This window comes from Neoarius graeffei, chromosome 24 (assembly GCF_027579695.1).
Source record: "Neoarius graeffei isolate fNeoGra1 chromosome 24, fNeoGra1.pri, whole genome shotgun sequence".
Lineage (NCBI taxonomy): Eukaryota > Metazoa > Chordata > Actinopteri > Siluriformes > Ariidae > Neoarius > Neoarius graeffei.
The window spans coordinates 2,787,240-2,804,066 of NC_083592.1; the positions used below are offsets into that span (position 1 = coordinate 2,787,240).

Consider the following 16,827-nt stretch of genomic DNA (forward strand, 5'->3'; position numbering starts at 1 on the left):
AAAAATCTCCAATTTTCGCAAGTAACAAACAGCACTGATTGCAATACCTCACCCCGCTTACTCCATCACGGGCGAGGTAAAAATGTCCTCATTTATTCCCAACGCCAAACGTGCATTGTACACCACATCATCAAAAACCTCGATGAAAGTCATCATGAGTCATTGTCTAGTCCCACATGTTACTAAAGTATGAAGGTCCAGAGTTCAGTGGAGGAACTTGTATATCAATATTCACAGCTTACCTGTTTTTCGGTGGTGTGTGGAGTTCCAGGACTATGCATGTCAGGATCCTCTGTAAATATACAAAACAATTAATAACATTACTACCAACATACAAACACTGTACGATTGCTGATATGAGGACAAAAAGAATTAAAGTCAGAATGCAGGTTCTAAAATTATATCAACGTTACCTGTAGCAGAGAAGGAATTTTTTGCAAGAATTTCTGAGACAGTCAGACGCTGCAGGTCATAAATGTCACCAGGAAATCCTGGAGTTACAATTAGTTCATCTATGTGTAGTGAAACCCAGCCATCTAAACACACATACACACACACACACAGTTACATTAATGGCATTTAGCAGGTGCCCTTATCCAGAGCGACTTACAGATGTGCTTTGGAATCTCTATCAATAAATCTTCATGGTGGTTCACCAGGCCAGGGAGTAAGGTGGGGATCACACTGACCAACAGTAGTACTGGCACATCTTCTGTTGTTTGTTGTGGTTCAGCAGTTGGGTGGTTGGCACAGCTCATGTTATACTAGTGATGTAGGAGCAGGGTGTTGGTTCAAGTTGAACTTGATTCAACTTTTTAAGTGTAACACAATACTAATCCATGCCAGTTTAGTATATCCTATGAATTTTTCAGGTGTTTTGACCAACCAAAGAGGTAAGATTCTGATAAGGATGGATGGATAATACAGTGTCTTACAAAAGTATTCATCCCCCTTGGTGTTTGTCCTGTTTTGTCACATTACAAGCTGGAATTAAAATTAATTTTTGGAGGGTTAGCAGCATTTGATTTACACAACATGCCTACCACTTTAAAGGTGCAAATTGTTGTTTTATTGTGACACAAACAATAATTAAGATGAAAAAACAGAAATCTGGAGTGTGCATAAGTATTCACCCCCAAAGTCAATACTTTGTAGAGCTACCTTTTGCTGCAATTACAGCTGTAAGTCTCTTGGGGTATGTCTCTATTAGCTTAGCACATCTAGCCACTGGGATTTTTGCCCATTCCTCAAGGCAAAACTGCTCCAACTCCTTCAAGTTAGATGGGTTGCATTGGTGTACAGCGATCTTCAAGTTATGCCACAGATTCTCAGTTGGATTTAGGTCTGGGCTTTGATTAGGCCATTCCAAGACATTTAAATGTTTCCCTTTAAACCACTCCTCCAGTGTAGCTTTAGCAGTATGTCTAGGGTCATTGTCCTGCTGGAACATGAACCTTCATCCCAGTCTCAAACCTCTGGCTGACTTAAACAGGTTTTCCTCCAGAATTGCCCTGTATTTAGTTCCATCCATCTTTCCTTCAGTCCTGGCTAGTTTTCCTGTCCCTGCAGATGAAAAATACTGTATCCCCACATCATGATGCTGCCACCACCATGCTTCACTGTAGGAATGGTGTTCTCAGGGTGTTGGGTTTGCGCCACACATGGTGTTTTCCATAATGGCCCAAAAGATCAATTTTAGTCTCATTTGACCAGAGAATCTTCTTCCATGTGTGGGGAGTCTGTCATATGTTGTTAGGCAAACTCCAAACCTGTTTTCTTAAGCAATAGCTTTTTTCTGACCACTATTCCATAAAGCCCTGCCCACTCTGTGGGGTGTATGGCTTAAAGTGGTCCTATGGACAGATACTCCCATCTCCGCTGTGGATCTTTGCATCCCCTTCAGTGTTATCTTTGCTGTCTTTGTTGCATCTCTGATTAATGCCCTCCTTGCCTGGTCTGTGAGTTTTGGTGGGCGGGGCCTTCTCGTCAGGTTTGTAGTGGTACTATATTCTTTCCATTTTGCTATAATGGATTTAATGGAGCTCCATGGGATACTCAAAGTTTGGGATATTTTTTATAACCAAACCCTGATCTAGACTTCTCCACAACTTTGTCTCTGACCTGTTTGGAGGCTCCTTGGTTTTCATGTTGCTTGCTTAGTAGTGTTGAAGAGTCAAGGTCCTTCCAGAACAGGTTGATTTATACAGACATCATGTGATTGATCATGTGACACTTTGATTGCACACAGATGGATCTTAATCAACTAATTATGTGACTTATGAAGTGAATTGGTTGGACCAGCTCTTATTTAGGGGTTTCATATGAAAAGGTGGGTGGCACAGTGGTGTAGTGGTTAGCACTGTCACCTCACAGCAAGAAGGTTCTGGATTTGAGCCCAGTGGCCGGCGAGGGCCTTTCTGTGTGGAGTTTGCATGTTGTCTGCGTGGGTTAATTGGTGGCTCTAAATTGACCGTAGGCGTGAGTGTGAATGGTTGTTTGTCTCGGTGTCAGCCCTGCGATAACCTGGCGACTTGTCCAGGGTGTACCCCACCTCTCGCCCATAGTCAGCTGGGATAGGCTCCAGCTTGCCTGCAACCCTGTAGAACAGGATAAAGCGGCTAGAGATAATGGATGGATGGATATGAAAGGGTGTTAATACCTATGCACACTCCATATTTCTGTTTTGTTTTATCTTAATTATTGTTTGTTTTCTATTAGATGCCTTGAAAAATTAGGGTAGGTCGGTAGGGATTTTTTAAAATTTTTTTTGGGAAAAAATGTTTCCATGGCTATCACCACTCTTTTTCCCCCCATATTCACAATAAGATATCCACCCACCCAGCACTTTGTTTGAATGCATGTTTGCAGGTATTCTCTTTTCAGAAATAAACACTAAAGAACACTTTTCAAAGATTTATTTCGAACCATACACAAACTTCTCACACTGAACATGTGCGTTAAACTGTAAAGATCAGCTGTTTAATGTCTACTTCCCATACCGTATGGCCTGTAGCAAAGGTCTTTTATGCCTTTGTGAAGGCACTCGTTACATACTTCAATAACTGTTTTAAATCTTTTTCTCAGATCTGGTTTAACACAGACAGAGTCTTTAAGACAATATGGACAAATGTCTGTTCTTCCAAATCCACTGCTATAGTCGGCTATTTCAACAGGATCTGCACAGTTGAGAGGCATTCTGACACCACAAACTGAGGCAAGAAAATGTTCTCGAACCCTGACAGCAACACCGTGAGTGGTGTTTGTTGTCGATGTGTCAACTGATGCTTCGTGTAGATGATTCTTGGCTTCCGACATTCGACACATTCTGCTAAGGCCTAAGCATTCTGAGAAGTACAAAGATGCAAAGATGCCATTTTCATTGCTTCCTGTTAGAGGTAGTCACGCGCATGCATACATTCGGCCGTTTATGATGCGAGAGACACTCGCGCTATGCATAACGTATGGACGTTGGTCTATGACCAGGGACAACCACGCGGTGTGCATCGCATGAACATTTTGTAGACTGAGAGGGGGTCGGAGTCACGGGGGGGGGGGGGGGGGGGGGGGGGGGGGGTCAGAAAGGCCCTGGGGAGGGGAGGGTCAGTCGGGTAACCGGAAACAAAGTATTTTTTTTTTTGTTTGGCCTCACAATAAAACAATAACTTTCACCTTTAAAGTTGTAGCCATGTTGTGTAAATCAAAATGGTGCTAATCCCCCAAAATCCATTTTAATTCCAGCTTGTAATGTGACAAAACAGGACAAACACCAAGGGGGATGAATACTTTTGCAGGACAGTGTATATTACATTCAAATGTATCAGAATATCAGTTATGCCCAAAATAAAAAATTTAAACTGCTTGTTTAATAAACACGACATAAAATCTGTTCATTCAAGTACTATTACTGATTAAAAATTATTTAGGAGATAGCATAAATTAAGGGGCGGCACGGTGGTGTAGTGGTTAGCGCTGTCGCCTCACAGCAAGGTGGTCCTGGGCTTGAGCCCCGTGGCCGGCGAGGGCCTTTCTGTGTGGAGTTTGCATGTTCTCCCCGTGTCCGCGTGGGTTTCCTCCGGGTGCTCCGGTTTCCCCCACAGTCCAAAGACATGCAGGTTAGGTTAACTGGTGACTCTAAATTGAGCGTAGGTGTGAATGTGAGTGTGAATGGTTGTCTGTGTCTATGTGTCAGCCCTGTGATGACCTGGCGACTTGTCCAGGGTGTACCCTGCCTTTTGCCCGTAGTCAGCTGGGATAGGCTCCAGCTTGCCTGCGACCCTGTAGAACGGGATAAAGCGGCTACAGATAATGAGATGAGATAACATAAATTAAGTCAATTTTGCCACAGGTTTGTTTAAAAAATCTTGCAGGATAAAGAGAACTGAGCAGAGCTGTGTGTGTGTGTGTGTGTGTGTACTGGTGTATTGAATAAACTAAAATCTCTGAAAAGTGAAAGTGAATAAAACACAGGTGGTGTTTTTTTTTTTGGTAAACAACTTTTTTTGACTGCTCCCAATTAGGGGTCGCCACAGCGGATCTTTCGTCTCCATTGCTCCCTGTCTTCCGCATCCTTCTCTACCACACCTGCCACTTTCATGTCCTCTCTCACCACATCCATGTATCTCCTCTTTGGCCTTCCTCGTTTTCGTTTGCCTGGCAGCTCCATCCTCAACATTCTCCTTCCCACATGCTCTGCATCTCTTCTCAGGATGTGCCCATACCATCTCAGTCTCATCTCTCTTAGCTTCATTCCCAAGCTCTCCACATGTGCTGTCCCTCTGATGTGCTCGTTCCTTATCCTGTCCAACCTCCCATCGCAAACCTTAACATCCTCAACTCCGCCACCTCCAACTTTGCCTCCTGTCTCTTTGTTAAGGCTACGGTCTCCAATCCATACATCACAGCTGGTCTCACTACTGTCTTATACATCTTACACTTTTGCTGGGACTTTCCTATCACAAATGACTCCTGAAATCCTTCTCCAACTGCTCCACCCTGCCTGCACTCTCTTTCTCACCTCACTATCGCAGCCCCCATTTTCCTGCACGGTTGACCCCAGGTACTTGAATTCGTCAACTTTCTTTATGTCTACTCCTTGCGTCTTCACTACACTCTCATCCCCATTCTCATTGATCCACATGTATTCTGTTTTGCTACGGCTCACCTTCATTCGTCTTCGTTCCAATGCATACCTCCATCTCTCCAAACCCAACTCAACCTCCTTTCTACTTTCACCACATATCACAATATCATCCGCAAACATCATGTTCCATGGTGACTCTTGCCTCACTTCGTCCGTCAAGCTGTCCATCACTATGGCAAACAAAAAGGGACTCAAAGCAGATCCTTGATGGAGTCCCACCTTCACCTTCACCTCGTTCCAGCTGCACACCTCACTGCTATTTCACTGTTCTCATACATGTCTTGCACCACTCTAATATACTTCTCATTCACTCCACTCTTTCTCATACAATACTATAACTCATCTCTCGGCACTCTATCGTATGCCTTCTCCAGGTCTACAAACACACAGTGTAGCTTTCTCTGGCCTTCCCTGTACTGCACCATTAACATTCCTAAGGCAAAAATTGCATCCGACGTGCTCTTCCTTGGCATAAACCCGTACTGCTGTTCACAGATTGCTACCTCTCTTCTCAATCTCGCCTCCAATACCCTTTCCCATAGCTTCATGGTGTGGCCCATCAATTTTATCCCTCTGTAATTACTGCAGCTCTGTAGATCTTGTAAACCAATACCAAAATCACAACACTGTTTAATGTCTTTAAACTGAACTATATTTATGTTTGTCCATTTGTGTGTTCAAACTCTGTGCATCAGAGCAGTTGACGTCATAGAAGCTATGCTCATGCATTTAAAAAAAAATTAAATAAAAATAGCAAGAAGTGTGTAGTCTCATAATGGAGTACAAGTACATTTTTTTTAAATCAGTGTATTTGAGTAAGAATGAAAAGTAGTATGCATTAAAACTACTGCAAGTACAATTTATTGTCTCATCTCATCTCATTATCTCTAGCCGCTTTATCCTTCTACAGGGTCGCAGGCAAGCTGGAGCCTATCCCAGCTGACTACGGGCGAAAGGCGGGGTACACCCTGGACAAGTCGCCAGGTCATCACAGGGCTGACACACAGACAACCATTCACACTCACACCTACGGTCAATTTAGAGTCACCAGTTAACCTAACCTGCATGTCTTTGGACTGTGGGGGAAACCGGAGCACCCGGAGGAAACCCACGCGGAGAACATGCAAACTCCGCACAGAAAGGCCCTCGCCGGCCCCGGGGCTCGAACCCAGGACCTTCTTGCTGTGAGGCGACAGCGCTAACCACTACACCACCGTGCCGCCCCTAGTTATTTTGTAAAATGTATAATTCAATACATTAAACAGGAATAACCTTCAAATGTTGCAATATATCCACAGCCTCCTGAAATCCGGGGCAGCCTTGTGAGAAGCACGATGTCAAAGGCAGTCCCACCTGAGACTGAACTTTTGATCCGTGCAATACTGTGTCTGAAAGTCACACACATTAAAAAAAAGAATAAAAAAAAACAGGGAGCTGTTAGATGAACCATTTAATAGATGTTATGCAATTACTGGGGTGTATTCACAGTTGGAAATGAGGGTTTCGGAGTACCATCAAGACGACCATCCTTAAAAGGTGCTATGTGTAAGAACTGACCACTAATTCATACTCCACACTCCAAACAAATAGAGAGCAGTATATCACCAGAAAATTGAGGTGTCCACCCATATCATAAGAACCAAGGAAATGCACAGTCCCTCCAGCTCCCCCAAAAGCGTACCACCAAAAACCTATTGTTTTTAGTTGATCCACTACCAGGTTCATACATTCTAACTTTACAGTCGCCAGTTATCAATCAATCAATCAATCAATCAATCAATCAATCAATAGGACAAGAACATGCAAAATTCAACCAAAATGCTGAAACTCTGAGAGCTGGTCAAGAGAACACTGCTGTCTTATAATCTTCACATGCGACATCAGCATACTGTATAGTTTATGTTCTAGCTTACTTAGCTCAGTTTTTAGCAAGAAAACAGCCACAGGGTCTCATGCATCAGTAGTGCATGAGACCACTACACTTCGCAATACGGCAGATATGTAACCGAACCGAACTGATGCAGATTGCCTCCAAATTCTCAGTGGAATTGCTCACAAAATCTTAATTGCAGTGAGGTGCAACACTTATCATATGAAACATCACAATCTGACCTTTCCACTGATGCTAGTTACATGTCTATGCAATGAAGTTTTGGTGAGAAAAATAATTTTGAATTTACATCAAATTTAATCAGAGTTACAATCTGTATACAGTTCTGCGTCCATTTCCACACTCATTACTCGTGTGAATTCCTCATGAACTCGTCACTGCATAGCTATCAAACACATATCACAAAAAAAAGAGCATAACCTGAGCTTTGTAAAGATGCTAGTCACATTAGTATAGTATTTGTACATACTGAATCAAATCATGAATTCAGATCAAACTTTTGCAAAGTAATATCTTCACTAATTTCATCACTCATTTTCACTCTCCTCTCTGTTAAACAACTCAGGAAGTCCCGATCACTTCACAATGTACCACAGAAAAATCAACAGCAGAACTTGCACTTTCTGATGTTACTAGGTGTTTCTCTGCATAACACATTTTCAAGTTATCTGGTTTTGAATCCATAATACAACCCCGATTTCAAAAAAGTTGGGACAAAGTACAAATTGTAAATAAAAATGGAATGCAATAATTTACAAATCTCAAAAACTGATATTGTATTCACAATAGAACATAGACAACATATCAAATGTCGAAAGTGAGACATTTTGAAATTTCATGCCAAATATTGGCTCATTTGAAATTTCATGACAGCAACACATCTCAAAAAAGTTGGGACAGGGGCAATAAGAGGCTGGAAAAGTTAAAGGTACAAAAAAGGAACAGCTGGAGGACCAAATTGCAACTCATTAGGTCAATTGGCAATAGGTCATTAACATGACTGGGTATAAAAAGAGCATCTTGGAGTGGCAGCGGCTCTCAGAAGTAAAGATGGGAAGAGGCTCACCAATCCCCCTAATTCTGCGCCGACAAATAGCGGAGCAATATCAGAAAGGAGTTCGACAGTGTAAAATTGCAAAGAGTTTGAACATATCACCTACAGTGCATAATATCATCAAAAGATTCAGAGAATCTGGAAGAATCTGTGCGTAAGGGTCAAGGCCGGAAAACCATACTGGGTGCCCGTGATCTTCGGGCCCTTAGACGGCACTGCATCACATACAGGCATGCTTCTGTATTGGAAATCACAAAATGGGCTCAGGAATATTTCCAGAGAACATTATCTGTGAACACAATTCACCGTGCCATCCGCCGTTGCCAGCTAAAACTCTATAGTTCAAAGAAGAAGCCGTATCTAAACATGATCCAGAAGCGCAGACGTCTTCTCTGGGCCAAGGCTCATTTAAAATGGACTGTGGCAAAGTGGAAAACTGTTCTGTGGTCAGACGAATCAAAATTTGAAGTTCTCTATGGAAATCAGGGACGCCGTGTAATTCGGACTAAAGAGGAGAAGGACGAGCCAAGTTGTTATCAGCGCTCAGTTCAGAAGCCTGCATCTCTGATGGTATGGGGTTGCATTAGTGCGTGTGGCATGGGCAGCTTACACATCTGGAAAGACACCATCAATGCTGAAAGGTATATCCAGGTTCTAGAGCAACATATGCTCCCATCCAGACGACGTCTCTTTCAGGGAAGACCTTGCATTTTCCAACATGACAATGCCGAACCACATACTGCATCAATTACAGCATCATGGCTGCGTAGAAGAAGGGTCCGGGTACTGAACTGGCCAGCCTGCAGTCCAGATCTTTCACCCATAGAAAACATTTGGCGCATCATAAAACGGAAGATACGACAAAAAAGACCTAAGACAGTTGAGCAACTAGAATCCTACATTAGACAAGAATGGGTTAACATTCCTATCCCTAAACTTGAGCAACTTGTCTCCTCAGTCCCCAGACGTTTACAGACTGTTGTAAAGAGAAAAGGGGATGTCTCACAGTGGGAAACATGGCCTTGTCCCAACTTTGAGATGTGGTGTTGTCATGAAATTTAAAATCACCTAATTTTTCTCTTTAAATGATACATTTTCTCAGTTTAAACATTTGATATGTCATCTATGTTCTATTCTGAATAAAATATGGAATTTTGAAACTTCCACATCATTGCATTCCATTTTTATTTACAATTTGTACTTTGTCCTAACTTTTTTGGAATCGGGGTTGTAAATAAAACAATGACATTTATTTCTAGTAGGTTCCCTTTAGTTTATCCAAACAGCATTGCTTGGCATTTGTTATTCAATTTCTCCCAATAGAGTTGCTTTTCTTTCTCTTTTCCATTCTCCAAAAATTCAACATATCTGACACATGCTAACCGCAAATCGAGCATAGCGTAGTTCTGGCAGGCCACGAGTCAAGCTCAGCCCTCAATCCCAGCTACATCAGCTGATCTTGAGCCAGCCCACATCAGCTGTCAGCTCAGTTGATTCCCTTCTATGCATTCTATTGGCAAATCTCTCATAGAGCACCTATTTAAGCTGCTTTAACCTGCCTACCTTTGCTGCTTCCACCCATCTCCTCCCCTTTCATATTGTCTGACTTTAATCAATGTTATTTCTATATCACTGATGCCTGCTCACAACCCTGCAGACTTACGTGCTCTCTGCTGCTCACTATACATGATCTGGGTTAGTCAAGTCCACATTAAAAACGTATGACTCTGCATGGTCTTACTTCACTTCCTTTTGCGCCACCTTCTCCGTAGATATTCTGCTTGTCAATATTTCCATCATAGTATCTATTCATAAGATCAGTGTATATATAATTATGCACTATTTAATGTGACATTTAGAAGTCATATACTGTACACTTTACAGTATGGCAGGGTGCATTATCCTGCTGAAAAAGGCCAGTGTCATTAAGGAATAGTGTTACGTTGAAAGGGTATACTTGGTCTGCAAGCATGTTTAGGTAGGTGGTACGTGTCAAAGTAACATCCACATGAATGCCAGGACCTACAATCCCCCAGAAGAACATTGCCCAGTGCATCACACTGCCTCTGTCACATGCCTTCTTCTCATAGTGCATTCTGGCGTCATCTCTTCCCCAGATAAGCGACACACAGGCACCCACTGGGCCACATATAAAGAGAAATGGGTTTCATCAGTCCAGGTCACCTTCTTCCATTGCTCCATGGTCCAGTTCTGATGCTCACATGCTTATTGTAGGCACTTTCCTTGGCGGACAGGAGTCATCCTGAGTGCTCTGACCAGTCTACAGTTCCTCAGTCCATACAAAGCAAGTTGTGATGCGCTGTGCATTCTAACACCTTTCTATCATAGCCAGTATTAACTTTTTCAGCAATTTGTGCTACAGGTGTTCTTCTCTGGTTCGCTGATTGTCGTTCCTTGGGCCACTTTCTGATAGATAATAATCACTGCATACCAGGAACACCCCCATGACCCACAATTTTGGAGACGTGTTGACCCAGTCATCTAACCACTGCAATTTGGCCCTTGTCAAATATACTAAGATCCTTACGCTTGCCCATTTTTCTGCTTTGAACACTTCAACTTCGAGGACTGACTGTTCACTTACTGCCTAACATATCCCACCCTTTAATAGGTATCATTGTAACAGTATAATCATTATTGTTCACTTCATATTTCAGTGTGTTTATCGTTCACTGTTTCGAATCTTGCAAGGCAGCCATCCTCCATTAAAGGACTTGTTGCAGGAATTGAGTTTCATCTGCATTTTTGGATCCATCCACCTTCAGTCTCCTTGAAAACCCATCTGTTCATGCAAATGGCCTTAAGAGAGAAAAACCACAGGCAATGGTATATGTCTCCCTTTGACTCTTCCACTTTTGCATAAATTAAATCACACAATTAAGGGGTGGGTGCTTTGGTCTTATACAGACCTTCTAATAGAAACAGTCTTTGCTGTTGCTCTCCCTGCTTTAACCTTTCCACGCAGGCACATGGAAGGCTAGGGAGGTGTGCTCTCCCTGCCTCAAGGCTTTCCACGTAGGCATGTGGAAGGGCAGGGAGGTGTGCTCTCCCTGCCTCAACGCTTTCCACGTAGGCTTATGGAAGGGCAGGGGAAGTGTGCTCTCCCTGTCTCAAGGCTTTCTACGTAGGCATGTGGAAGGGCAGGAAGGTGTGCTTTCCCTGCCCCAAGGCTTTCCACGTAGGCACATGGAAGGCCAGGGAGGTGTGCTCTCCCTGCCTCAAGGCTTTCCATGCAGCCATGTGGAAGGGCAGGGAGGTCCCAGAACAGAGCCACCCACCAAATACAACTTCTTGTAAATATTGCAAATGTAAATAAAGTTTCTTTGTTGAAAGTGGTCTTGATAGAAATCCCTGTTTTGGTGCCTGGATTCCAGGTGTTTCTCCGAATTGCATCAATAACTCTTTTCCTTAACTTTCTTTAGTTTGTAAAGAGAGAGCTCCGATTTCTCGCTGAGTCTATTTGTACAGTCAAGTCCAAAGTAGCTCTTTCCCAGTTTAGACTTTTTTTCTGTATTTATGGCTAAAAGCTAAATTTGCTACTTGGTGGGTCTAACAGCACAGTGATGTCAAAATGAGATCCTCTCATTTTGGGCTGATGGCAGACTGGACACTACAGTGACTCACTATAGCCTCTTGAAGTACAAAGTGGTATTACAAGACAGAGTGTGTCTTGTCTCAGGGCTAGCTGGTTAGCATGCTAACTTCAGAAGATATCTCTGCAACACCATACATAGTAGGGTGGAGCTTAAATGACATCGTTTTTCATTCATTTTATTTGGTCTTACCCCCTGAACATGTTCCATTTGTATTAAAAACCATGGTGACAAAGTCTGTGCATTATATCTTAAATTTTAATGGTAGCTCAATCAATTTGAAGATTACACATTTTATGCAAATTTGCAATAAAATCAAATTCACCAAAGCTGTTATTTCATCACATTCTTTTGATAATTTTGGTTAATTTTTTGAATGTTTTAAACTTTAATTCTTACACATAGCACCTTTAAATACAAACACTCTAATCATAGATTAGTATATATTGCTACATGAATAGTCCTAGTTGTAATTATTACAATCACTGCAAATTTAGTTAAATTTAACAATATGTCTTCCACATAAAATAGCACTTGATCCAGCATATCCTATTACTTTGTGTGTAATTTTTATATCTGTGGTTAACAGGTAATTGTGCACACAAACTGTGTGCGGGATGGAAGTGATTATCATGCTTTTAATCTGCTATTTTTTATTGAATTATTAAGTTAATAAATAATGCAATGTCTTAATAAACAATGTCTTGCAAATTCTTTACAGTCAGTGACTGCCTTCATTCATTGTCTTCAGTTCCTGCATGTTTCTGGGGCATTTTGCCTTTAATTTGGCTTTCTTTTTTTCTTAAATGGCAATTTTAAGATGGTTCCAACTCTGCTGATAAACAAGTTAAATACTTGTTCTTCATATCTCAGCGAACTGAAATACTGGTGAAACCCATGCAATTGCTTTACAGTTTCAATCAAAACACCACATATGTATAGTTATACTGTACATTCATAATTGCTTTCTCTTTTTACCTCACACAGAAGAGAAGTCGCTGACTTTGTTTTGGATCATCAAAGTAAGACTGCAGTAGCAGGAGTTTGCGTGCTCCTGCACCAGTGCCAAGAAATTCACTAGAAGAAACAATGACCATCACTTTTGTCATAACCTTGGCAAGCACCAATAAGTCCACACTTTATCTTTTGAATTTGTTTGTGAAAAACGGCTGTTTATTAGAAAACATCTTTCATATGCCAGTAAAATCGTTACCTCACTGTTTGAGAAAATGACTGCTCTGTGTAAAATTCATTCAGTAGGAAGAGACGGGAATTGCTCTCTGTAATGCCAAGCTCCTTATTGATTTTCTCCACATCTCTTTTATTGAGCAGTCGAGAATACGTGGAGACCTGTTTTAAATAATAATAATAATAAACACTTAAAATGGATTATTATATAATATATAAAGTAAAACATGTGGTGACAAATGTACATGTAAAGTGTACCTCAAGACAAATTCCATCAGTTTTAGCCTCTGTGTATTTTTTTAAAGCCTCTGTTAGGTTGCCATGTGGTTGCTTTTCAAAATACACCTCTAGCAACTTCTCAGAATTTTCCTTCGTGTATTCTGTTGCTCTCAAAACTGAATCTGGAGTTGCACACTGAAGAAGCATTTCCTGGGCCATTTCAAGAACTTCCTTTCTCTCATCATGATCCAGTTCATAGTCCATGATTTGTGGACAGCACTGGAGAAGTACAGAAGCACATGTATCTTCTGTGTAGCCAACTATAGTGTCGTGTTTTTTCTTGGTGGTGATGAGCTGGTCACTTTCAGTTGAATCCTGTGTCACGAATAAGTCTAGCCAATCTTCCAATTCAGTCTGCATCTGTTGAGCATGGCATGGAAGAATATTTCTAATCTCCAAGCAGTGTTTTTCCAGTCGATTTAGCAGCGGTGTAGGGAACTGCTCATACACTGTGCTTTTCTCTTCAATGACAATCAGTCGAAATTCTTCTTTGACTCTGCATTTAACTCTATGAGATCCTAGCCCGAGGTCAACATAGTAACTCCCACCTAGTTTTACATAGCATTGATTCAGAGCATCATAGAGACTCTCATAAAGGCTCTGAATATTGAGCAGGACAACTGATCTTCCTGTCTCCATGCACGTCTTTACTCTGTTTACGGTACGGCAAACCTGAGAATATTCTTCATCATGTGGGAATCCTGATCCAAAGATGATTTCAGTGTTGCTGTCATCAATGATATTCTGGGATTTCAAAATTTGAAGAGCAGTGTGATTGATTGTTGGCAGTAGAAGGTATCTAGAAGTAAACCCTGAAGTCCCTCTGTCCAGGTTTTCTCTGAGCAGTGAGACAATATCACAGTCCTTTGTTTTCTGTTTATAAATATCACAGAATATTTCCAGAACATTTAGAGAATCCAAACCATCAAAATTCCTTCGCACAGCTCTAGTTAGATCTTCATCTGATGGCCTGTCATTTGCTTCTCTGGCATAGGACATAATCAACTTTACAAGACTATAAAAGTCCCTGAGTCCAAAGAATTCACTTTTCTGTTCTTTAAGCACTCTTAAGTAGAAGTCAGTAAGCTTGGGAATCAAAGTATTAATCTCTGTCTTGATCGGTTCCTCAACATTTGAACAAATTTCACGAGCTGTGTTTTTCAGCTCCTCTGTGACAGGAGATGTTCTCAGAACCAAAATGCCACGGTTCATCTTTGCTGGATCCAATGACCAGTTGGAAATTCCAATAAATCCAACTTTCTTGAACTCCTCAGGACTTTCATCATCAACACATCCGTACTCCAGTAGTGGGTGTAATGTTTTCAGTGGCATTTTTGGGGAGTCTTCGGCTAATCCAATTTCATCAAGGACCACAACAGCAACATATTCATTCAAATTTTTGTCTTTCTGGAACTGTGCACATTGCCTGAATATTGAGATGATCCCATCAGGAGATGAGTGTGGGCTGCACTGGAATGAGGCCAGCTGTGCCTGCTTGTATCCCTTAAAAAGATTCTTTGGGGAAGCCTTACCCTGCATTGCATGAGCAGCAATTGTCTTGGACAAAGATTTTGAACTTCCAGGTTTTCCAACCAGGAACAATGGGATTCTTAAGTTCATACATACAACCATCATGAATACATTTTCCTTTAGAGCTTCATTCTTTGCCACTGAAGCTGGGCAGTCAACATTTGAGATGAATACTTTTTTGCAAAGCTCAATCTCTTTCTCAATGTCACTGCAGGACATAGAGAAAGCTTTTGAAACTTGTGCTAAGTATTTCTTCCGATTCTCCAGTGATGCCAAGTAGCAGACTCCAACTGCAAGAATAAGAGACCGAACCAGATCATCAATGCTTCCTTTTTTCTTTCTTTTTTTATCAATTTCCTGAAATAATTCTTTCTTTTGTTGATAAAACCACATGACTGTTTTCATGCATCGTTCTATGTCTCTGAGGCTGACCATCCGGCATTCATCAGTTAATTCTGCCATATGCTTCTGAGAGGCAGAGATCACCTTTGTAAATAACAGCTGATGTTCCTTAGCATTGGGAAGTTTTTCTTTGTGAAAGAATGTCTTGACCATCTGTGTGATATAGAGCTCCTGTGTATGCTCATTTAACTTTCCAAAGTCCCACACCAGAGGAGTAAGACTTGGTGGTAATGGCTGAACTCTGTAGACCAGCTGCCTCATTGGTATCTGCCCAAGTTTCTCCTCCGTATTCTCACTTCTGACTCTGTATCCCAATCCAGCTCGTTCCAGTTGATCTATGGCCTCCTTTGAGTGCTTCCTGTAGGGATTACATGCTGCAATGATCTTAAGGGAAGGTGCGTTGATCTGTTCTCCATTGACAGACTTGTCACAGATCACCTCCTTGATTGCATTAACAGCCTCTGTTGTATTAGCTTCATCAAAAAACAGCACAGTATCCAAATGATGGACTTCATTCTTTTTTGAAATATCAATTGCCTCTCTCACTTTCTTGTAAATGACCTCTGATGATGTGCCTCCATGCACCCGCACCACAATCAGGTTTTGTGTCTGCTTCCCTGATCTCAGCAGGTCACACATAAACTGGACCAATCGGGTCTTTCCACATCCTGTTTCTCCCATGATGATTACAGGAATGTCCGACTCAAATCGAAGGTGAATCGCAAGGATTTTCATCACATTATCTAATGTCAGCTGATATGTATCATCTGGATCCTTCACAATATTCACTCCAAGCACTCTGCCGATAATATTAAGCTGCTCATCACGAGACATTTGTTCAAAGTCAATGTTAAATGGCACTTTCTGAGCCTTTAATTGGTCAAAAAGTCTCTTATCGATAATGTTCTTTTCCACTACCATCTTAGTCCGAGAATCAACTGCATTTAAATTGTGAATGTGGAATCCTAAAAATGTCATAGACTCATTATCTGCATTGAATAAAATGTAGGGATGTGCCTGTTGTTCCCATCGTCTTCGGAGCTGAAATTCTCGGAGAGTTGTGTTTTCTGCTGCTGCTTCATCTGATTTCTCGTCACTGTCATCTGATGTCTTTAGGGATCTCATGGAAAAATCCTTGGACATTGTCATCATGAATTTCACAACAAATTTTTTAAAGCCTGTCAGGTCTTCTTTTAAGGCAGCGCTACAAAAAATTGATTTTTCACATTTCTTCAACTGGCTGTTTAGAAAGTGTGTGAAATTCCTCAATTCTCCCCAAGATGGGTTTTTAATGTCAAAGAACTGCAAAATACACTCCAGCCATTCCTTTGGTGAATCTGCAACAGATTCGGGCTTGAAAGAGAAGCTCTCAAGTTGATCTTGTTTTTGTCTGTAGGCTTTAAAGTACTGGTAAGTGCGCTGAAAGGCTTCACTGCGAAACTCTGAATCATCCATTAGCTGGTAGTTTTTATCGTATGATTCCTTCTCCTTTAGATGTATCAGGGTGTCCTCAGGTGAAAGACACTTAACACTTGGCAACATTTCTAAAAATGCATCTTCTACTTGAGATGATATCTGAGAGTAAAAAATAGATACAAATTATAAAATTTTCATGAAACATTGAGAAGCTAACCATATCATATAAAACCAGGTCAGAAATGTGATACAACTTTAATACATCTGATTTTAGCCCCACCCAAGTCAATTATTGCTTTTTTTTGCTCCTGAG

General features: G+C 41.4%; 1 protein-coding gene across 7 annotated transcripts in view; it reads right to left on the reverse strand.

Moving 5' to 3' along the window:
• The window catches only part of LOC132872736 (E3 ubiquitin-protein ligase rnf213-alpha-like), a 281,839-nt gene that overhangs the window by 73,399 nt on the left and 191,613 nt on the right, over positions 1-16,827 (reverse strand). For all 7 annotated transcript variants that reach the window (XM_060907787.1, XM_060907788.1, XM_060907785.1 and 4 more), the window contains 6 exons: positions 13,146-16,673; positions 12,913-13,049; positions 12,678-12,776; positions 6,413-6,528; positions 414-536; positions 243-292 (listed from right to left, as the gene is read on the reverse strand). In XM_060907787.1, the coding sequence (XP_060763770.1) occupies positions 243-292; positions 414-536; positions 6,413-6,528; positions 12,678-12,776; positions 12,913-13,049; positions 13,146-16,673 (4,053 nt within the window). The remainder of the gene's footprint in view (positions 1-242; positions 293-413; positions 537-6,412; positions 6,529-12,677; positions 12,777-12,912; positions 13,050-13,145; positions 16,674-16,827) is intronic.